The following is a 24,322-nucleotide window of genomic DNA, read 5'->3' as shown; positions in this document are numbered from 1 at the left end:
TTCAAGGGACCAAAAGTAATTGGGCAATTGAATCAAAAGCTGTTTCATGGCCAGGTGTGGGCTACTCCTTTGCCATTTCTTCATCAATTAGGCAGGTAAAAGGTCTGGAGTTGATTTCTAAGTGTGGTATTTGCATTTGGAATCTATTACTGTGAACCTGCATCATGTGTTCAAAAGGAGCTGCCATGCAAGTGAAACAGGCCATTGCAGGGCTTCAAAAACTAAACAAATCCATCAAAGAGATAGCAGCAACATTAGGAGTGGACAAATCAACAGTTTGGTACATTCTGAGGAAAGAAGAAAGCACTGGTAAGCTCAGTAACATAAAAAGGCCTGGACATCCACTAGAGCTGCACACCTTTACTGGTCTCAGGGTTAGATTACAATTATCATGTCAACAATTTGATTCAATATCACAATGCATCATGATTACTGCCCATGGTTTTCATCAAAAACCCATCAGTGAAGCCTCACCAGTGCCCATCAAACGCAGCCTCACTGTGCACATCAAATGAGGCTGTGCCCATCAAATGAAGCCTCACCAGTGCCCATCAAATGCAACCTCAGTATGCCCATTAAATGCAGCCTCACTTTGCCTGTCAATAGATGCAGCCTCACTGTGCCCATCAAATGCAGCCTCAAAGTGCAGTCTCACTGTGCCCAATCAGCCTCACTGTGCCCATCATCAGTCAGCCTCACTGTGCCCATCATCAGTCAGCCTCACTGTGCCCATCATCAATCAGCCTCACTGTGACCATCAATGCAGTCACTGTGCCCTTCAGTCAACCTCACAGTGCCCATCAAAGTCACTGTGCCCATGATCAATGCAGAGCCACTGGGCCCATCAATCAGCCTCACTGTGCCCATCATCAATCAGCCTCACTGTGCTCATCAGCCTCACTGTGTCCATCATCAATGCAGAGTCACCGTGTCCATCAATGCAGATTCACTGTGTCCCATCAATGCAGATTCACTGTGTCCCATCAATGCAGATTCACTGTCTCCCATCAATGCAGATTCACTGTCTCCCATCAATGCAGATTCACTGTGTCCCATCAATGCAGACTCACCAGTGCCTGGATGGACCACACACTCACAGAGCTTTGATTTGAATACCCCGGCGTGCCCGTCCTCCTCTCCCTCCTCCTCCAGCAGCTGCTGTAACCGAGTCCCACCTCCTAGACCAAGTCCTGTGATAGACGGAACACGGACACATCGTTATGCACGGTGGCTGGGGATGACGTCAGCGGGAGGCGGAAAAGGAGGGCGCTGCTTTTGACTCTGTTCGGAGAGGCCCGACTCCGTTCGGAGAGAGGCAAGGCACAGCGCGGATGTCGTCATAACACAACAATCGATTATGCCAGTCCCAGCATAAGCATTCTTCATAAGCCTGAAGAATAGAAAAGCTAGATTAGATTTTGCCAAAAAACAACTAAAAAAGCCAGATCAGACCAGCCAGACCAGTTCTGGAAAAGCATTTTTTGGACAGATGAAACTAAGATTAATCTGTACCAGAATAAAGGGAAGAAAAAAGTGTGGAGAAGGCTTGGAACAGCTCATGATCCAAAGCACACAGTCATCTGGTGGAGGCAGAGTCGATGGCATGGGCATGCATTGCTTCCAGTGACACTGGGTCACTTGGTGTTTATTGATGATGTGTCAGAAGACAGAAGCAGCCAGATGAATTCTACAGTGTTTAGAGATATACCATCAGCCCAAATTCAGCCAAATGCAGTTGATTGGATGGATCATCACAGTACAGATGGACAATGATCCAAAAACACACTGCAAAAACAATCCAGGAGCTTTTGAAGGAAAAGAAGTGGAATATTCTGCAATGCCCAAGCCAATCTCCCGATCTCAACCCAATTGAGCATGCTTCATTTGCTGTAGGCAAAACTAAAGGCAGATAGGTCCACAAACAAAAACAACTGGCAAAAGGCAGCTGCGGTTAGAGCCTGGAAAAGCATCAGAAAGGAGGAAACTCAGTCTTTGGTAATGTCCATGGATTTCAGACTTCAAGCAGTCATTGCCATTAAAGGATTCTCAATAAAATATTAAAAATGAAAATTTAATTTATGATTATAATAATTTGTCCAATTACAATTAAGCCCCTGAAAATGGGGGGATTGTGTATAAAAATGGATGCAGTTCCTAAAATTTGTACTTGATATTAATGTTCAACTCCATGAATTAAAGCTGAAAGTCTGCACTTAAAATTTATTTGGATTGTTTAGTTTTAATTTTATTCTGGTGCTATACAGAGCCAAAATTATGAAAATTGTGCCTGTGTCCAAAAATATATGGACGCGTGTGTGTGTGTGTGTGTGTGTGTGTGTGTGTGTGTGTGTGTGTGTGTGTGTGTGTACACACATATACATGTTTTTTTCCCTTTATTGGTTGAACTAGATGGACTTGTGTGTTTTTTCAGCCAGAATAAATACGTAAGACTATGTAAGATGATTGTTTCTTTAAAAAGAGGCTTCATGGATTTTGAGAAGGAGGGTTATGCGTTAATTGACTGGAATAGTATTACTTTGTTTATTATGATGCCAAGTATATAAACAACAAATTAGGATACAAGGGAGATATTATATATATTATCAGAAAATGCTGGAAATACTATTATATTATAATAAAAAGTCCTTAGTTAGATTTATTGTGTGTGTGTATTTTTATGTTTTGTATATGACATAATAGACAGCCACTTCAGGCTTTATGCCTGTTACTTATGATTACTGGGAGGTGGGTATTTATGGTGTTTTTCATTTTGCATGTAGTGTTGGCTATGATTAAAACCAGATTAAGACCAGTTTCGACTGAAATATTTAAGCCAGGTAAATTTAGCATTTTGTACTGTATGTTTTGCTTACTATAATAAAGGATTATTTGAGTAAAACGTTCAGCAAACTTTTTTGGACTGTGTGGCTTCCATGCTATATTACAATTGGTGGCGGAATCCTCCAGCAGTAAAACGCAAAAGTAATAAGTTCCCTTAACACACAGAGGATTTAAATTCGCCTGTCTCATAAGCAGCTGAACAGGGCTGTAAATCAATAAATCAAGTGCAGTAAGCAGCTGATCAAGATTTGGATGTTTATATATATATATATATATATATATATATATATATATATACACATATACACACACACACAGCTGGGCTGCGCTATTAATAATGACATCAGCACGTCCCTTCAACGACATGTTTTGTCACAAAATGACATCATCCTGGGGCACGGGTGGCGTACTGACTCACTGCTTCATATAACACAAAACCTGCCTCAATCTGAGTCTCAGGTGGCTAACACGCGCCATTATGGATTTGGGGACCCTGCCAGTAAAGTCCGCAACAGCACCCAATCCCACCCATCACAGAAAAATAAGGAAATAAGCATGTTGACACAAATTAACCGCATGCCGACCAGCAATCGCAGTTGTACTGCGGCAGCATGGTTCAGCTGCGCAAATCGCCGTTATGCTATGTCGGTAGCATGAACTGCCACTACAGTAATCAATGCAATTTTAATTGCACTGATCGCTGTATAAATGACAATGGTCACATAAATGTGTCAAAATTGTCCGACATGTCGCAGTCGCAATAAAAATCGCTGATCGCCGCCACTAGTAAGAAAAAAAATATTAATAAAAATGCCATAAAACTATCCCCTATTTTGTAGAGGCTATAACTTTTGCGCAAATCAGTCAATATAGGCTTATTGCCAGTTTTTTTTTAATACCAAAAATGTGTAGAAGAATACGTATTGGCCTAAACTGAGGGAAAAAATAAAAAATGTTATATATTTTTGGGCACATTATAGCAAAAAGTTACAAATAATGCATTTTTTTCAAAATTACGCTTTTTTTTGTTTATAGCGCAAAAAATAAAAACCGCAGAAGTGATCAAATACCCCCAAAAGAAAGCTCTATTTGTGGGGGGAAAAAAGGACATAAATTTTGATGGGGGCCACGTCGCACGATCGCGCAATTATCAGTTAAAGCGACTCAGTGCCGAATCGCAAAAAGTGGTCTGGTCTTTGGCCAGCCAAATGGTCCTTGGCTTAAGTGGTTAAGAATGCAGTCAATCTTTACAGCCATATCCTATCTAAGACAGACAGACAACAAAGCCTCATCTAATAAAAAGAAGGGGGTTGTTCAAGCTTGCACTCAATGTTTTCACTTATCAAAGTTCTAATTCTAATCAACACACATAATAAAGAGTATTTAAAAAAAAAAAGAGTATTTAAGAAATATATATATAATCAAAATCATATTATATATTAATTGCTGGCAGAAAATGTCAAGAAAGATCACCATGGGGACACAACACAGGCCTCAACAGTGGCCCCCAGCGGTCTATTAAAAAATCGAAATACCTACAAATACATATGTCAGAAATTATTACATTAATAAATCCATATATTCTTGGCCGACGCTCCCAGTCAAAGGAAGACACATCATAACTGTCCAACCACAATAGCCAAAATGATGAGAATTAAAAATAGCAAACAAGGATAAAAAAGAAATCAACAGAAAAAAAAAAAGGGTACCGTGGAGATACCATGAGTGTACTCAGCAGTGACCCCTTGCGGTGTCTCCAAGATTACCTTTTTTGTCTATTCCTGTTGATAAATTTCTTATCCTTGTTGGCTATTTTTAATTCACATCATGTTGGCTATTGTGGTTAGACAATTATAATATGTCTTCCTCTGAATATTTCCCTGGAAATATTCTACAACCCCCCAATCACAGAAATCCAAAATGCTGTAAAAAGCTACCTTCCCCTGGAGCCCTTTAGCATACAAACAGCCACTACCTGGGCAGTATATTATCATACTCTGGGCTTTCTGAGGCTGTCTGTCATATGTAACTTTACAACACTGCCACACATACCTGAAGCTATAAACATTGAGGCAAACTTATAGTCGTGGAGGAAGACAGGCCTAAAACAAGCTGAAGAGAGCTACGCTCATTTTACACATGGGAAAAAGCACATTTTTCACAATGTCATCATTATTTGCAGCTGTGGGTCCTTGTGACATGTGTAGCAAGCCTATTTTACCTTCCCTGGTACAAAGTCATAGTTGAAAAAGGCCCCAAGTAGCAGAGTCCACACAGAGAAGATCATTTGTCTAGAGAAGGCCATTGGTCTGGCTGGAGGCTTCCAACATTCTTTGCCAGCAACTGGATCACCCAACAGCTGTTGGAATTTACATTTAGTCACAAGTGCCCTAAACTTTTAGTGATCCATACATATTGTAAATTGTATTTATACAAACTAGTTTGGAATAAGACTGCTTTACTTGTGCACGTAAAACATCACCAGAGTATGTTAAAGTGGAGTTTCAGTCATTCGTTTATGAAAAGTCAACAGCTACAAAAACTGTAGTTGCTGGCTTTTACTAAACACAGCAGTGTGCCCCCTGGCATCCTTACTATACCCAGCTTTGACAGCTTAAGGCTACACATTCGGGTGCCCACTGTGCTCTGTGGCTGGTCCTGAAGTCTAGGTTATGTGTTCCAGAAGACTTTGTGAGGGAGGGGGGAAGGAGAACTCCCACTTCCGAATGCATAAGGAGACCAGAATGGAAGTGGGAGCAGGTACCTGTCAAAATCGGGTACCTGCTCCTCTCCCCCTTTTCACCTCAAATGCTCAGTTTCGCAAACAGGAGCTGGGAAAAAGGCCTCAAAGCGTAAATTCCACTTTTGGGTGGAACTCCGCTTTAACCACTTAAGCCCTGGACCATTTGGCTGACCAAAGACCAGACCCCACCACTTTTTGCGATTCGGCAGTGCTTTGATTTAACTGACAATTGCGCGGTAGTGTGACGTGGCTCCCAAACAAAATTGACGTCCTTTTTTTCCCACAAATAGAGCTTTCTTTTGGTAGTATTTGATCACCTCTGCATTTTTTCTTTTTTGCGCTATAAACAAAAAAAAGCGACAAAAAAATGCATTATTTTTTACTTTTGCTATAATAAATATCCCCAAAAATATATAAAAACTTTTTTTTTTCCTCAGTTTAGGCTGATACTTATTCTTCTACATATTTTTGGTAAAAAAAATCTCAATAAGCGTATACTGATTGGTTTGCGCAAAAGTTATAGCGTTTACAAAATAGGGTATAGTTTTATGGCATTTTTATTATTATTTTTTTTATTCGCAATGGAGGTGATCAGCGATTTTTATCGTGACTGCGACAACATGGCGGACAGATGAGACACTTGTGGCGCTATTTTGGGACTAATCACATTTATACAGCGATCAGTGCAATTAAAATGCATTGATTACTGTGTAAATGTGACTGGCAGTGAAGGGGTTAACCACTAGGTGGTGCTGTAGGGGTTACGTGTGTCCTAGGGAGTGATTCTAACTATGGAGGGGAGGGGCTATGTGTGACACAACACTGATTACACCAATTACAGGGAGCTGTGATCAGTGACAGTGTCACTAGGCAGAACGGTGAAATGCTTGTTTACATTAGCATTTCCCCATTCTTCCTCTCCGTAAGATTATCGCGGGTATCCCCAGCGGGCGTGTGCGAGCCCGCAAGCCGCCTCTTAAAGGACAACGTACAGGTACATGATTCCTGTACTTGCCCTTCTGCCGCAGTATATCTGCGTGAGGCAGTCAAAAACAGATGGACATTGCTGAGGGTGCTTTTAAATAAAAATAAGAATAATAGTATTGAATTGGCAATACATTTGCTTCAAGAGTCAATTAACTATTAATGTGCAGCTTTAGCCACTAGCAAAAAAAAAAAAAAAAAAAAAAAAAAAAAAAAAAAAAGATACCATGGAAGTCAATGAAGAAACACATGTGAATTTGAGGGGAAGAACTATTTTCTGTTGGGAAAGAACAATAGGATGAGCCTTCAGACTTGGTAATGGAACCAAGCCAAGTGATACAAGCTAACATAAAACTACAGACACTGTGTTATGTCATATGTATGTTATGGGATATCAGCTAGAACATCATCTAATAAGACACTCCTGTAAAAGCTTACAAAGGAGAATGTGTACATTTTTTGTGGCCAGCACTAAACGAATTAGGTGAGTGATATTGTAACAGGGATATATAAACAGTCTAGGAAGCATATAATTTGTCAAAAGACAGAAAAAACAGAAAAAGTTGGTAAAGATGGGAGTCATACCATGCAAATAATCCAGGTACAGGATAATCTTTCACATGTTATGGACAATGGCTATGGCCACTAAAAAATGTAATGTCTAACTCAGAAAATATGTTTTTTTTTCTTGTGTGTTTTTTTTTTGTAGATTGATCCAGCTTTATGATCTCTGTAGTTATATATACTACCATCCAGAGGGCTTCTGGGGATGCTGAAAATGATAGTTGTCTTCATAATTGATTAAGGCAGGCCTTAGATGATTTGATTTTCTTTCCCACAACCTGTGGCTGCAGAAAAGAAAATAGCTTGATTCCCCAATTCTACACAGTTAGTGTTGATGGGGGTTCCCCTCCCACGGAGCTATTGTTTTCTCCTGGCAAGGGGCAGGTGAGCCATCCCTGCCAGGAGAACACATTGATTATTGCTAGCAGCTAGAGTCACTGGCAATAATTACATGAAAGTACAACATGCTCGTTGTACCCAAGTTGATCAATGGATCGACTTGGATAAAATCAGCCTGACCCCACAGGATTTGAACCATCTACAGCCAGCTTTACTTTTAACTCAGATCTTCAAGAATCTGCTGCTGTAACTTGACATCTCATACAGTAAGGAGTAGTGGTCACACACTCTCCCCCTTCCCACCCCCCTCCCCACTGATTAAACTGGTGCTCTGAGTGTTGTGCTGCAGGGTTCTGTCTGGGGGCCAATGCTGTTCATATTGTTTAATAATTATAAAGAATTTGGAATCAAGAATTATAGTTTAGTGTTTGCTGACGATACTGGGGGCCAAAATATACATGCAAACTACAGATATAAAACCTACTGTGGTAGGATGAGGCCATGCTACTGTTTAATATGATGGTCAGGGCCTTTAAAATAGCACACTAATGGCACCGGTTTGTGCTGGCTTCATGTTAGAGACAGACTTCAGGGCCCCACCCTCCCTAGGGGGTCAGTGTGTGACGGGAGCAGTGAGAGATGCACATCTGCACTGTGCTGTCCAGGTCAGGACAGCCAATGCCCGAGCCTGAGAGAGAGACAGTCTATGAGAGAATGTGCACCGAAGGGTACTCACAGTAGTGTAGCAAGGGTGAAGGTTAAAACTGCTCTGAAGGTGTTAAAATGGTATCCCACAGTATTAATGTGTAATCCTTGGGAAATAAAACATAAGGCTGCCAAATACAGTAATCACAGCTAAACGTAAAGCTGATGTCTAGGTTTGCTGTCACTTTAAATAGTTGGGGCTAAGCTAGCCCAAACAAACTATTTCCATTATTAACATGTGTTCCCACTGGGCATGCTGTATAGCCTGTATGTAGCCTAAGCCAAATACAGTATACAGCATTGTGTTCTCAGTGCAAAAAGCGATCTTCCTGTCTCAGACCTGGAACAAAATAGCATTGGGTGAGCCAGCTTTGTATTCTATCAGTGAATACAAAGGTTCCTCTGATTAGCAGAGTTGGAGAGTGTGACATCATCAGCCTGCTTCTCCGACTTCATTGATTGAATACAAAGTTGCCTCCCACTACTGGGGAGTACCTCAGTTTTTGTAACAAAGCAATACATGTGAATACCAGAAAGAAGGGAGGGACCTCTGTGTCACGTGATGTACTTCAAAGAAAAGGATTTCACAGGTAAGCTGTTATAGAAATCCTATTTTCTTAATCGTACATCACGGGACACAGAGCCATAGTAGTTACTATGTGGGATATCCTAGAGTCCTAGAGCAATGCCAACTGAAGGGAGGGAAACACAATCTCACAATGAGATCAGAGGACTTATACTGCTGCTTGCAGCACATTGTGCCCAAAGGCGATATCTTCATGACCTTTTACATCTACTTGATAGAATCTAGTAAATGTATGGACAGAAGACCAAGTTGCAGCCTTGCAGATTTGAGCCATGAAGGCTTGGTGATACACTGCCCAGGAAGCACCAACAGCCCTGGTAGAGTGCGCTTTAATTTGAAAAGGTGGAATTTTCCTCTTTAAACCATAAGCTTGAACAATAACTTGTCAAATCCATTCATAAATAGTAGATTCCGATGCTGCCTGTCCTCTTAAGATCTTCAGGCAACACAAACAAAACATCCATTTTCCGAATCTTAACAGTCGCTTTCAAATAGACTTTGACAGCTCTCACGACATCAAGAGAATGTAGTGATTTTTCTTCCACAGAATAGGGGTCTGGGAAAAATCAAGGCAGGACAATATCCTGGTTTAGATGAAAACCTGATACTACCTTGCGAGAGAAGGTCTGGACGTGGCGGTAGGGTCCATGGGACTCCTACCACCATCTTTACGATCTCCGCATACCAATATTTCCTGGGCCACAAGAATCACCGACTTTCCTTCTTGCTTGATCCTGCAAAGAAGTCGCGGAAGCAACAGAATAGGAGGGAATGCATAAATCAGTGAAAACTGATTCCACGGGAATACCAAGGCATCTGTTCCACATGCTAGCGGATCCTTTGTTCTTGACACAAATTTTTCACTGTTTTAGTTGAACCTGGACACAAACAGATCCACGTCCGGAATTCCCCATTTTTGACATATTGTCAGCAAGAGTTCGTGGGGAAGAGACCATTCTCCTGGGAACAACTGCTAGCGACTCAAGTAGTCCCCCTGCCAATTTTCTATTCCTGGAATGAAGACCGCAGATAGGCAAGGTATGTTGTCTTCTGCCCAAGTTAGGATATGATTCACCTGTCTCTGGGCCGCGCAACTTCTCGTGCCCCCTTGGTGATTGATATAGGCCACTGCTGTGGCATTGTCAGATTGGATCCTGATAGGACAATTCCGTAGCCTGAGCGTCCAGGCCCTCAGGGCCAGGCACGCTGCCCGAATCTCTAGAATACAGATGGGCAGGGTAATTTCTGATTTGGACCATTTCCCTTGGACAGTCGCTTCTTCCAGTACTGCTCCCCAACCCAAAAGGCTGGCATCTGTTGTTGCCACCTTCCAGGTAACTGGTAGGAAGGATTTTCCTTTCTGCAGATTCTTGGCATTCAACCACCAACTGAGGCTTTGGCGCACCTTTGGAGATAAACGTATTGGGAAGTCTAGAGCTTGGTCCTTCAAGCCAATAGGATAGTATTTTGCAGTAGTCTCATATGAAATTGAGCATAGGGAATGGCCTCTAATGAAGCCTCCGCCTTTCCCAACAACCTCATGCAAAGTCGAATAGAAGGATTCTTCTTTGCTTTGACCACCTGAATCAGTTCCCTTATGGCGCTGATCTTTGCCTGGGGCAAGAACACCCTCTTCTGAGCTGTATCCATAATCAGACCCAAGTATACCAATCTTTCTATTCTAGGTTGAGAATCCAACCAAGGTACTCCAGGTAGCTGACTGTGGTGACCAAACTCTGGTCTAAGCAGGCTACTGACTGGTCTATCAAGAGCTTATCATCTAAGTAACCTAGAATCGTTATACCTTAAGCTTTTAATCTGGCTAGAGGAGGTGCCAGGACCTTTGTAAACACTCGAGGCGCAGTAGCTAGACCGAAAGGCAGAGCTACAAACTGAAAATGAAGATTTTCTATCTTGAAGCGTAGATATTTCTGATGAGCGGGAAAAATAGGTACATAGAGGTAAGCATCCTTGATGTCGATTGACGCTAGAAATTTCTCCACCTTGTAGAATGGAGACTAAAGAGCGGATATTCAGAAACTGATTTATATCTTTGAGATCTAGAATGGGTCTGAAAAGGTTTGAAAAAATCTCCAATCCCTGCTCTTCCATGGGGACCACCCATATCACCTTTTGAGACAAAAGATGATCCAATGCTTGAAAGAGAGACTTCTTTTTTCCCCGATCCCTGGGAACATTTGATCTGAGAAAACAAGGAGACGGGAACTCTCGGTTCAAAATTCTTAGTATGTACCCTAGAGTTTTTGAAGAGGCCATCCATTTGTCTCGACTCTCTTCCTGCTTGAGAACTGCAGAAGTCTTCCCCCCACTCGAGGGAGCGGGGGCACCCTTCATAAGGAGGCTTTAGTATTTTGTTTTGTAGTCTTCCTTCCCCAGGACATTATTTGACTCTGAGGTTTATCTCTTGAACTTGACGGTGGAGGCCGTCGAGACTGCCTGGAGGCTGATGCCCCTGGCACTAGAGAAGAAGCTTCCTTAAATGAAAACCGCTTATTGCTTTTCCTAACTGGCAAAAGGGAACTCTTTCCATTAGAAATTCTTTGGATGTTTTTGTCCAAATCATCCCCAAACAGCTGTTCACCGCGAAAGGGAAAACTAACCAGAAGCTTTTTGCATGGAGCTTCGGCTGAAATTTTTTTCAACCATAACATTCTACGCATATGCACCAGCCCAAGCCTAAGGTGTGAGGTCTGGAGAATAGAATCTCTCATAGTGTCTATTGCAAAACATAATGCTTCTGGTAGCTCGCCAACTCCTGGGCCTACTGATCATAAATAATCTTGAGCACCTGTTTAAACTGGTCTCTCAATGATTGGCATACACCAATTGCTGCCAGGGCAGGCTGAGTCACTGAACCAGATGAAAAAAGTGCCAGAGAAAAAGTGATTTTTAACAGGAGTTCCAACTTCTTATCCGTTGGATCCTTAAGCATTTGAACATGGTCTACCGGACAAGTCAAACTTTTATTCAACAGAGGATATAGCAGCGTCAATTGCTGGGATTTCCCATTTTTTACTGAATTTTTCCTCCATGGATAAAGTGTTGAAAACTTTTTAGAAAAGTAAAACTGCTTATCTGGGTGATCCCACTCAGAATACATAAGCTTTTCCAGCAATGAATGGATAGGAAAAAACAGCTTGGGGAGGCTTTAGCAAACCCAAACAAGAAGTAGGCTTATTGACCAACTCAGTTAATGGTAGCATGAATGTGGAGTGCACCGATTCAGTAAGAGATTGTACCAACAATCTTTCAGATTGTGAACCTGATCCTTCTGCATTTGACTCCTCAGAAGAGGACTCTAAAGCATGTTCCTGGTCCCCTGAGAGAAATTCATCATCTCCTGCCCCCGGTTCCTCAGTTTGAGGGTCCTGGGTAAAATAAGGGGACCTATCACGCTTGGTCCCATTCTGGGATGCGATTAAAGCTGTTATTCTCTGCTCTAACCCCAATGGTTGAGGAAAAAAACCTCTTCAGTAACATAGACAGGGGCTGCAGTCTTGGAAACATTGCAACACCTGATGGCCCAGATGGCTCACCCTGACCAGCCACCTCAGAACTTTCAGGGGAGGATGCCATTTTTTTAGAGATGGTTCTAGGCTTTTTTGAGGCTGATGGAATCCCTTTTGAGACCTTTTTTGGAGTGATTATAGCCCCCTTCTAACCATAGCCAATGCACAAATGCAGAGGTACTACCAGAAGAATCACCTGGCTTTTAGGAAAAAACTCAAGACCTTCCTCTTTTAGCAGATGATCAAAGCTCGCCACAGCGCCTAGAGGCGATTCAGTTCGCATTGAGCGCTATACAAATATTTCATTCATTCATTCAGAAGAATCGCATTCACTGCTTGAGCAATAGTCCAGCCACTGCGGCTGCTATTAACGCTCAGCCTGATGCCATTAGCAAATGAGTCAATGGGAATGCCTGTGTCACCAAGCTCTTACATGCCCCTTTTTTCTGAGGAAAGCATGGCAAGGTATGTGCTCTATACAGCCCCCAGTGGTGACTCTTAGGCATGACAACATTTACTTTTTTAAAGGAGAAATTTCATAAGAATTATTTTTTTTTAATTCCTTAGAAACCTCCACTTACCTTTCCCGCTGCAGGGTTTTCTGTGGTAAAACCGACAGGCCCAATCTTCACCCCTCACGCTGGCCTCCATTACCAAACTTTCAGGAACCAGGGACCCTCTGGGAACCCACACTCCTGGACCTGTAAAGCACCCCACCAGTAAAACTTTATTGCTAAAATAACAAACAAAGCACTGGATCCCGGGGTCCAGCTCTCTAAAAAGAGAAGCATTACAGGCAAAACCTCATTTCTTAGGACACAAGGCCTGGGTACCATTCAATTTGGCGTAGAAAAAACACTTTGAATGGATCCGATTGGATAGCATGCCCCAGAAAAGGAATCTTCCAGTGGAGCTCAGCACAGCACATCTTTACTCGTGACCAACACCTAAGACACTGGTGAAAAAACTGAGGTACTCCCAGTAGTGGGAAGGGTTATATAGGGAGTGGACTTCCTGTCTTAGGGTGTGCCAGTGTCCATCACCTGAAGGTGGCCTTTAACCCACATAGTAACTACTATGGCTATGTGTCCCGTGATGTACGATTAAGAAAAAGAGCATTCATCCCCTGACACTAACAAAATCTGAGAATAACTAACTGTCAGTGGGAAGAGTTATATGGGAATCATTACAGTTGTTTGTCAGTGTCTAATCGCCTAAAAGTAACAATATAACCTAGTTGGCTAAGAATATGCTTGTGTCTTGTACTGTATAATCAAGAATTATTATTTGGGCTCATGCACATGGGCATAAAAAAATGCTATATCTCTGAATGCAGCTCTAGTGTTCGAAGAAGCGTACTGGCATAATTTACGTATATGTTTGCATGTACGTGTAATTTCAGTTTAGTGGCTTGAACAAATACATATTCTAGCCATGAAAATTAATTTACATGCAGAAATATGTACATGAACGTGTCTAAATACTCATTTAACCAAGCATTTTTTTACGCTGAATTTCCCTGCCAGATCCTAGCAGAAAGATCCAGCATAAATTAGATTTTAATAAGCCTGTGTGCATGCAGCTCTACATTATTTAAATTCTGACTTTCATAATCAGCTGGGGAATTAGTAAAAACAGTGTTTAAAAGCACATTTAAAAACAAGGTTTTAAAAACATTGCTAAATAATCACCTTGGGGTGGCTGGTTTGTTAGTTAATGGATATGAACCAAGCTGTTTAATCACAACTTGCTTCACAAAAACCATGTACAGAGCCAATCCAAGTGACTTTGAACCATGTGATCGCTGTAAAGACCAACGACAGTGATCACAAATGTAAACAACCCTATTACTCGCATTGTTGATCCCTCCACTTCTTCATACAAAAGAGGAAGCAGAAGAAATAGAAGAAATGTATAAATGAAAAATCAATGAATAGTTGTTTTTATTTTTGCATATTTTAATGAATTTAGAAGTTTTAGATGTAGAAATGGCAGATATACTTTTAGAAAACCATTTTACGTGGAATTATTCTACGGGAAAACAAAACAAAAAAATATCCAGATACATAAACACACACATTGTGCAGCTTCTAGTATTAATAGATGTATACAGTATATTTTGAGTCTGTGGATTATAGTGTCCAACCAAAATGAGTCATCACCGTATGTGGAGCAAACTATCTGGGCATCTTTAGGCTGTGTATTATGCAAATGTGTTCTATGTAACTAGCTCCATGCTCTCAGGAAATGTTGCATTATATTCCATATATTATTATTTATTTTTTTGGACTTACTGCAGTTGGAACACACAAATGATTTTAGTATGAAACAAGAGCATGAAATAATCAGTTTTAATTTGTTGCCCGACACAGGAAAACATCCACTAAGTGAAAACTGAAAGCACCTGTACCGGGGAAAAAAGTACACATCACTAACAATAAAGGGAAATTAAAATGGCTGTGATTCTTTTAGATGTTTGGCTGACCTGCTGGAAAACTACGCAGTTAGGTGTAATGATACAAACTGTACTGTGTAATTGAAAGGCAGGGAGTCTCTGTAAAAACACTGGTTATTTTTATAATGATTCATTCCGTTTCCTGATATGGTTTAGAAAAGCTGAAATCAGTGAAATCAATTCACATCACTGCAGAGAGCAAGCTATACTATGGAATTGGCTGTGAAGGTACCAACATAAAACAGCTGAGCCTTTTGGCCTTACAAAACTAGGTGAACAAAAAGAAAAAAGCTGCCATAACAGAAATGTTTTTCCACTGATGGAAAAAACATACTGTAATTAGGCCATACTATGAAATGAAAAAGCAGCTGACTTATTTAAAAACACACAGATCCGCAGCACAGTTAGCCCAGCTAGCCAAATTTCATTCCAACCAGCCCCATCCTATTTGGATGCAAGTGGAGGCTTATGCATGTCGGGATCAATCGATCTCTCATATCCTATGGCTACCACCTAAAGAGCGGCCACCAATTCTATGCCCTGCACTTTCCCTTTTCATGGAGGTTTGGAATAGACTAGCTAAAACTCACAAATTTAAATCCTAGCACACCCCTCTGACCAGGGATATTAAGAGGTTTACTATACAGTATAGTGTCACTCTTTAAAGAGACAGGCGTTCTAGGTACTAGTATCTTTGAGACAATATTAACAAAATTAATTTGAAAATATTGTTCAATAAAAAACAAGCTTTTCAAGAAAAACAATATTATAAAGAAAAAGACAATAGAAAAACAAAAAGGGTTTAAGAATGAAAATAGCAAAGTCTCGGTTCTCATAAACATTGGCTAACTTTCCTTGTTTGATGCTAAAGGGAGAGCTCCAGAATGCTTATGCAGCCTCCCTTTTCTTCTCCCTGAGGGTGTGGACAGAAATGATCTGACCAATGAGAAGGTCTGAGGAGTGGCCGATGGGATGTCACAGTCTTTGTGACCATGCAGCTGCCCTTCCCTATTTTGAGTATACCATATGTCATGTTTTGGTAAACCATATATTATTGTGCACTATGACATTGCCATTCCAGAGATACTAAACTTGATATGCCTTAGACAGGCAGGTCACACAGGAAGTAGATAGCCTAGTCATGTTTGATCGTGATCTGTTCAGTATTTTTTTTCCAAATTCACATATATATTCAATAGTATTGTAACCTTATCATATCTAATTTTATGTATTATATGTAAAGTTTGAGACTGGAGAAGTAGTCTTTTGCAGGTCAAGGAGGAGAGCTATCAGTATAGGCCAGGCCTAAATGGCTTTAAGAATTCAATTAGAATGGTATAGGACACACCATGTACTCATAATAGGTTGAATTACCCTGAGGTCCCAACCAGCGCTGTTTTTCTTGGCCCAGGCCCAGGGCAGCATTTTCCAGGGGGCAGCAAAAAAGCCGCTCCCCCACGATAAAAAGCTCCCACCTTTTCCCGGCTCCCACTGCAAAATAGGCTGAAGCGGCTGGCGGCTTTTGTGTAGCTGTTACACTGTATGTCATTATGTCAGTGTCATTATGGAATGGGACGGACTGTGCGGGGGAGGAGCGACTGATGCCATCATAAAGTGGGCAGTGATTGTCCAGACCGGCTGCACTCAGTACAACTGCTGGAGGTGGAGCCTGATGCTCCGCCTACCTTCCTCCGTGGCATCCTTCCTGCCTGGGCTCTGTCAACTCGATGAGAGAGAGGAGGGGAACTCCTAGGCAGACCAGCCCACCGCCTGCCCATCCAGCAAGCAAGCACTGGTGCATCCTCCTCCTAAATAATGTAAGTGCGCTAGTTCCAGTGCAAATTTTACTGGCAGTTAGACCTGTGTAGCTAGCACAGAGTTGAGGAGGATTTTAAGAGAACTTCCTATGGCTCCAATCCAACACATGGCTCCAGCAATGTCCCTGGTGGTGCAGACCTGCTGCTTGTCAGACCTGGACAAAAGCTGTAATTAAATGCCACATGGGTCTGGGGTGGCCCATCCATTAAGGGCGCACGGCGCCACCCTCTCTCTCTAGCCACCCCCTCTGTGACTTATGGATAGATTCATGCAATGCATGAATCTATCCATGGCCGCCTCTGCCACCCCCTATCCAGGCACCCGGGCCCTTTTCGGATGCTGGGTGCCTGAACTACAGCAACGGCTTAAAAAAAGGTGGACTTGGAGCTCAGAGCATTGCGCTCGGATCTCACACAAGTGTGTTAGAAAAGCAAATGAGTATTTTATTTTCTAACACTGAACCGCCTCTCCACCAATCAGGTAGAGTGGGTCTAATACCCGTTACCTGATTGGCCGAAGGCAGAGGCGTTTCAATTGGACGCCTATCAAAACATAACAACAGAGAAGGGGGAAGCATGGAGGACACAGGAGCCATCCCACAGCTTGCCACTGTCACCCGCTGCCTGATCCGCCACTAAGATGGGGTAAGTGCCGGGCAGAAAGTGGGTGGGTGGGTGCCACAGTGGCGGCATTTGATGGGCACAACTGGTGGCATTCGTTGGGCACAAGTGGCGGCATTTGATGGGCACGAGTGACTGCATTTGATGGGGCGCAAGTGGCTGCATTTGATGGGGAGCAAGTGGCTGCATTTTCTGCATTTGATGGGGGCGCAAAGTGGCTGCATTTGATGGGGGCGCAAAGTGGCTGCATTTGATGGGGGCGCAAAGTGGCTGCATTTGATGGGGCGCAAAGTGGCTGCATTTGATGGGGCGCAAAGTGGCTGCATTTGATGGGGCGCAAGTGGCTGCATTTGATGGGGCACACGTGGCTGCATTTGATGGGGCACACGTGGCTGCATTTCAAGGGGCACACGTGGCTGCATTTCAAGGGGCACACGTGGCTGCATTTCAAGGGGCACACGTGGCTGCATTTCAAGGGGCACACGTGGCTGCATTTCAAGGGGCACACGTGGCTGCATTTCAAGGGGCACACGTGGCTGCATTTCAAGGGGCACACGTGGCTGCATTTCAAAGGTCACACGTGGCTGCATTTCAAGGGTCACATGTGGCTGCATTTGATGGGCACAAGTGACTGCATTTGATGGGCATAGTGGCTGAACTGGATGGGCACAATGGCTGCATTTGATGGGCACAGTGAGGCTGCAACTGATGTTTTTTTTTTCAGTATTTTTCATTGTTTGCGCCCCCCCAAATTTTGAGCACCAGCAACCACTGGGTCTGATACGTAACAGGTAGGGACAGAAGCTATCTCTTTAATGATAGAAAGCACCATGTCTCTTCCTTCTGTGCTGAACAAGAGCAGTTGCATTTCCTTTACAACTGCTTTCTATCTTAGCAGCAATAGGATCAATCATATCAATCAATCAAATATAAAGTGATCAATATGCATTAAATTAATGAACAGATACTGCAATAAAGTGCTCTGTGCTACAAATTCATTAAACAGTCCGCATTCAGTGAAAATGTGTATGCTCCAAAGTGCTCCATGCTATAATCAATACATAAATTATGTACAATAATAAGCTGTGATATGAAAGTGTTCAGCGCCTATATGCATTACTCCAGTGCCCCAGGTTTAAGACTCTGTGCACCCCTCCTATGTGTCCTCACTCACCAGAACAAATAAATGTATACACCTCATGAAAGATAGATCGGGTCAGCCTCATATTTACTTCTCTACTCCATGTACATGTTGAAAGAGTAAAGGCCAGGCATGGGCACCCATAGTGTAAATCCATTTTATTTGATTAAAAATACATTAAAAAGAGCTGCTACTCACATATAAAACTGCTTGCTCCCAAGCTACAAGCGCTTCCTACACTATGAATTTACACTATGGATACTTTGTCTTTACTCTTTCATGTACATGGTGGGACTGGGCCATTGCGATATCCCCACAAGTGAGATAGATGGAGGATCGTGTGGCCTCCTAAAACATTGCTGGTTTGTTTGCACTCCTTTTAGAAGAGCATGGAATGGGACAGACTTTGCTGATGGACGACCTGTGTCTGGTTGGTAAAGAGCCTACAATTTGTGACTGGAAAGTGGTCTGTCATTATGTTAGTTTTCTCTAAAAAGACTCTCATCACCAGACCATTCATTTTTAACAACAATTTTACAATGAGATTATATATGCATTAACCACTTGCCTACTGGCCTCCTGCCCAGACCAATTTTCAGCTTTCAGTGTTTTTTGTCCTTATTTTAATACAAATAGAGCTTTCTTTTGGTGGTATTTTATTACCTCTGGGTTTTTTATTTTTTGCGCTATAAATGAAAAAAAAAGACCGAAAATTTGGTAAAAAAACGAAATCTTCTTTGTTTCTGTGATAACATTGTTCAAATTATTAATTTTTCTTCATGAATTTTGGCCACAATTTATACTGCTACATATCTTTGGTAAAAATAACCCAAATTAGTGGATATTATTTGGTCTTTGTGAACGTTAGAGAGTCTACAAGCTGTGGTTCAAATCATAAACAATTGATCACATCTGATGTACTGGTGGCCTATCTCTATTCTTGCGACCCTAACATGCCAGGAAAGTACAAATACCCCCCAAATGACCCCTTTTTGGAAAGTAGACATTCTAAGGTATTTAGTAATATGCATGGTGAGGTTTTTGATGTTGTCGTTTTTTCCCCACAATTCTTTGCAAAATAAAGATTTTTATTTTTTTCCACAAAATTGTCATTGTAATAGGTTATTTCTCTCACGTGGCATGTTTATACCACAAATAACACCCCAAAATACATTCTGCTACTCCTCCTGAGTATTACGATACCACGTGTGTGGGACTTTTTCACAGCCTAGCCACATAGAGAGGCCCACCATGCAGGGAGCACCATCTGGTGTTCTATGAGCATAAATCACACATCTAACTTCTTGACTACCTATTACACTTTTGAAGGCCCTGGAGCACCAGGACAATGACACGTGACACTGACATGGCACCGATGACAGATGGCACTGATATGTAGCAATGATGACAGATGGCACTAATACGTGGCACTGATGACAGATGGCACTGATGATACGTGACACTGATAACAGATAGCACTGAGGACAGATGGCACTGATTGGTGGCACTGAGGACAGGTAGGCATGTGTGGGTTTCACTGTGTTAGTGTTCACTCAAGTTTCACTGATGCTGCAGCACGGAAACTCTCCCTCCTCACATGCTGTCTCTGTGTCAGGAGGGAGAGTCAGGGATGAGAGATGATCTCATATGTTTACGTCCAGGGAAGCCCTACCGGAAATTGGCGTCCGTGCTGTAGACGTCTTTCGTCTATAGCGTGGGGGCGCGAAGTAGTTAATGTATTTTATTATGTTGTTTACATGTCAAAGATTCCCCTGTGCAGACATAAAAAAAAAAACCCTGAGATGGCTGCTGGGTGCCACCATGGATGTGATGTCAACAGCGCTACCAAACATAAAGTTGTAACTCTAAATGCACTATAATATTCCCATTCACTCTTCCCCCGGTGGTTAAACAAAAAGTTATGCAATAAGGTTAGGGAGATGCTTGGGCAGCACAGAGAGTAATTAGACACTCCCAGAAGAAGTGAGGGTTTAGGGCATACAAGGAGGGAGTGGAAGGTGGTGGGAAATTGAATCTCCTGGAATAGTCAGATTTTGTATCAAATCCAAAGGCACATTTTAAGTGAATAAAAAATAATTTATCGAATAAAAAAATCCTGCAAGTATTTTAACGACTTCCCGCCCGGCCTATAGCAAAATGATGGCGGGGCGGTGGTTCAGGTATCCTGACTGGGCGTCATATGATGTCCTTCAGGATAACAGCCGATGCGCGGCCGTGGGGGCGCTCATCGCGACAATCGGTGGTGAGGTGTCAGTTTGACACACCGTTACACTGATCTTGGTAAAAAGCCTCCGGCGGAGGCTCTTTACCACATGATTAGCCGCATCCAATCACGATGTAAACAGGAAAAGCCGTTGATCGGCTTTCCCTCACTCGCGTCTGACAGACGCGAGTAGAGGAGAGCCGATTGGCGGCTCTCCTAACAGGGGGGTCTGCTCTGATTGTTTATCAGCGCAGCACCCCCTTGGATGCCCACACTAAACCACCAGCGAACCCGCCAGGACCACCAGGGAAGGGGGCAACATGTGGATGACCAGGTATGTACCCCATGGCCATCCACATGTGCAAATTAATTGCATTTGGTGCCAATTAGTGCCCAGTTGGTGCCAATTAGTGCCCACAAATGGGCACTGACTGGCACCATCACGTAACAAATTAAATCAGTGATGCCCAGCAATGCCACCCATCAGTGTCATCAGTGCCACCCATCAGTGTCCAGCAGTGCTACTTATCAGTGCTCATCCATGCCCACCAATCAGTGCCACCCATAAGTACCCTCCAGTGCCACCGAGTGCCCATCAGTGCTTCCTATGAGTGTTCATCAGTGCCACCTATCAGTGCCCATCAGTGCTGCCTATCAATGCCCATCAGTGCCACCTCATTGGTGCCCATCGGTGGCCATCAGTGCAGCCATATCAGTGTGTCATTGAAAAAGAAAATGTACTTATTTACAAAAAAATTTAACAGAAACAAAAATTTGTTTTTTTTCCCCAAATTTTTGGTCTTTTTTTATTTGTTGCACAAAAAAATAAAAATCGCAGAGGTGATCAAATACCACCAAAAGAAAGCTCTATTTGTGGGAACAAAATTAAAAAAAAATTGTTTGGGTACAGTGTAGCATGGTCTTGCACTTGTCATTCAAATTGCTACAGAGCTGAAAGCTGAAAATTGGCATGGGCAAAAAGGTTTCTAAGTGCCTGGTATTGAAGTGGTTAAGTAGTTCTTTTTTTCTGTTCTTTTAAGTTGGTGATAGGGTTATTCAAAAATTCTATTGTATTACCTACATTTTTCAAAAGGGATGTTGCCATCTGTAACATATGATTTTTCCTCCTAGCACACTACTATAGAATACATAAACTGACCATTGAATTTCAAATGTGAACATGAGTAATACCTTGTACACAGTCAGAAATTCCAGCGAAAAGGTCCATTTGGACTATATTGTCGGAAAATCCGATTGTGTGTGGGATCTCAAATTTTCCAACAAAAAAATCCGATCTGATTTTTTCCGATCATTTGTAGAGAATTCTGATCGGACAAAGTGCCATGCATGCTCAGATCAAATTACGAGACCAAAGCTATTGGCTACTAGCCTCAACGTAGTCCCGTTGTAATGAACGAAGGTCATCACGTTACGCACAATTGGATTTTCCGACAACTATGTGTGTATGCAACACCAGTTTAGGCCAAAATATGTCGGAAAAAATCAGACGGATTTTGTTGTCGGAATGTCCAGCCGTGTGTACAGGGAATAAGGGCAGAGATGCCCAAAACAGTTGTTCCTCCTGTGTCAGTTCATTGTGTTATATGAAGATATACTTGGATTAAAGAACTTATGATTGTTACAATTCGCTACCAGTCCTTTCTAAAAAATAAAAATAAAAAAAGCCCCAATAAAAAAAAAAAAGTACTTACTGATGTAAAAGCCAGCAATTCTTCTTCTGTTAGCTTGTGCACTGGGTTATTCTTCTGGAAATCAATACTGAAAAATGAATCATGATATAAACAGCTAAGTAAATTTGCTCCAAGTAATTTAATCAAATTGTATACTAAAGACACAAAGTATGTGGCCATATTTTATGTTTACATCATGCTTTTTACCACAAAATAACATTTTCTGGCCGAATAACTTAAAGCTGATACTAAGGTTGTCTAACCATTTGCACCAGAATGAATAACCCTTTGGCCGTCTAGAGAATAAATATCAGTTTTAACAAAACTGTAAAGTCTGTGATTCTAAAATGTAATGTTAAATCATACTGGGAATCCATAATTTCCAACAATTAACATATATGATTACATGGGCTATCTATCAGGTTTCATAATATTGTCTCTATAGCTAGGCACATTGTTAAGATGACTGGAAACTTCTTTATGATTACATAATGATTTATTTACCGTATAATGATTATAATTGCATTCATGATCCTGATGTTATCATATTTATTATTGTTTATGTGATGAACACTTTCAGATCCAGGCCTTCATGTCTCTAGGAATGTTTCAGGCCTATTGCAATATCTCACATTTTTTTACATACCGTAACTGCTGCAGGTTTGTAATATATGTTTTAAGGAGTTACCCATTTATAGACTTGTGACAATGCAATTGAGTCCATAGAAAACTTTCTTTTTATAAAGGGGGATTTCTACTTTGACAAAGTATTTATCAATGAGCTGCTCAACCTTTTTTACTGGCTAACTGGAAGAAATAGAATTCCAAAGTGGCAGTTGTGCTGAACTCAAAGCCTTTCCTTTACAGCTATAAAATACATTATGCGCGACAGATTTACAGGGAGTAATCCCCACTATTTGACATGTATCTCCATCCAGTTTTTTATTAACTTTTTTTTAAATAAATGTAGAAAACCTCAACATCTGCTGACATCAAAAGGTTAAAGCACACCTAAACTCACAGTTATAAAAAAAAAAAAAATGTCGAGGTTGAAGGTTATGAAAAAAAAAAGTGTAGCCATAATTAAGCCAGGTACCATGTGTCTTAAAGGGCATTAAAACCCAATCAACAGCAACTTTGAACTGTGGGCATTAACCACTTAAGGACCGCCGTATTGCCATTGTACGTCATCGCAATGGCACAGGCAGGCACAAGCACGGACATGTACGTGCCTGCCTTCCAGCGGGTGGGGGGGTCCAATCGGACCCCCTCCCGCTGGATACGGCGGTCCGGTTCGCTCCAGGAGCGATCCGTGATGAGGGGATGGCCGTTGGTTTCTGGCCACCCCCTCTGGATCGCTCCTGGCCAATGCGAAGCTTCCTCCCACTGTGTATTGTTTACACAGGAAGGAGGAAGTGATGTCATTCTCCTCGGGGCGGTCTTTCTGACCGGACTACGAGGAGAAGACTAAAAGTAAGTGTGCACCAACACTACACTGACATGTAGGTACACACAGGCACACAAACCCCCCCCCCCCCCCCCAGTCACAGTGTCACTGATTGCATTGATCATTTCTTTACTGATCACTGCATTCAGTGTCAGTTGTATCAGTAAAAACTGTCAGGGCAGTTAGTTAAGTCCAGGGTAGCCCCCTATCACCCCACAATTAAGATTTAACCCCCTGATTGCTCCTAGAGTTAACCCTTTCACCCCCTTTTGCCAGTGTCACTAAGCGATCATTTTTCTGATCGCTGCATTAGTGTCGCTACTGTCGCTAGGTAGCTAGTTATTTTTTTAGGGTCCCCGCCAGGTTTTTATATCGCTAGGTACCCCGATATACTACCCAATAATGGTTTTAACCCCCTTATTGCCCCTAGTTAACCCTTTCACCCCCTTTTGCCAGTGTCACTAAGCGATCATTTTTCTGATCGCTGCATTAGTGTCGCTACTGTCGCTAGGTAGCTAGTTATTTTTTTAGGTTCACCGCCTAGTTTTTATAGCGCTAGGTACCCCGATATACTACCCAATAATGGTTTTAACCCCCTGATTGCCCCTAGTTAACCCTTTCACCCCCTTTGGCC

At 42.1% G+C, this 24,322-nt stretch overlaps 1 protein-coding gene across 1 annotated transcript in view; it reads right to left on the bottom strand.

Annotated features, from left to right (window-relative positions):
• TTC27 (tetratricopeptide repeat domain 27) overlaps positions 1-24,322 on the bottom strand; it is a 626,083-nt gene that overhangs the window by 229,790 nt on the left and 371,971 nt on the right. Inside the window, exon 10 of the mRNA XM_077486426.1 lies at positions 22,263-22,329. Coding sequence (XP_077342552.1) covers positions 22,263-22,329 — 67 coding nt within the window. The remainder of the gene's footprint in view (positions 1-22,262; positions 22,330-24,322) is intronic.

This window comes from Lithobates pipiens, unplaced genomic scaffold (assembly GCF_037356315.1).
Source record: "Lithobates pipiens isolate NorthernLeopardFrog02 unplaced genomic scaffold, aLitPip1_a1.2 Scaffold_18, whole genome shotgun sequence".
In the NCBI taxonomy this organism is placed as follows: Eukaryota; Metazoa; Chordata; class Amphibia; order Anura; family Ranidae; genus Lithobates; species Lithobates pipiens.
The sequence above is the reverse complement of the archived record's forward strand: the minus strand, read 5'-3'. Positions and strand labels throughout refer to the sequence as shown.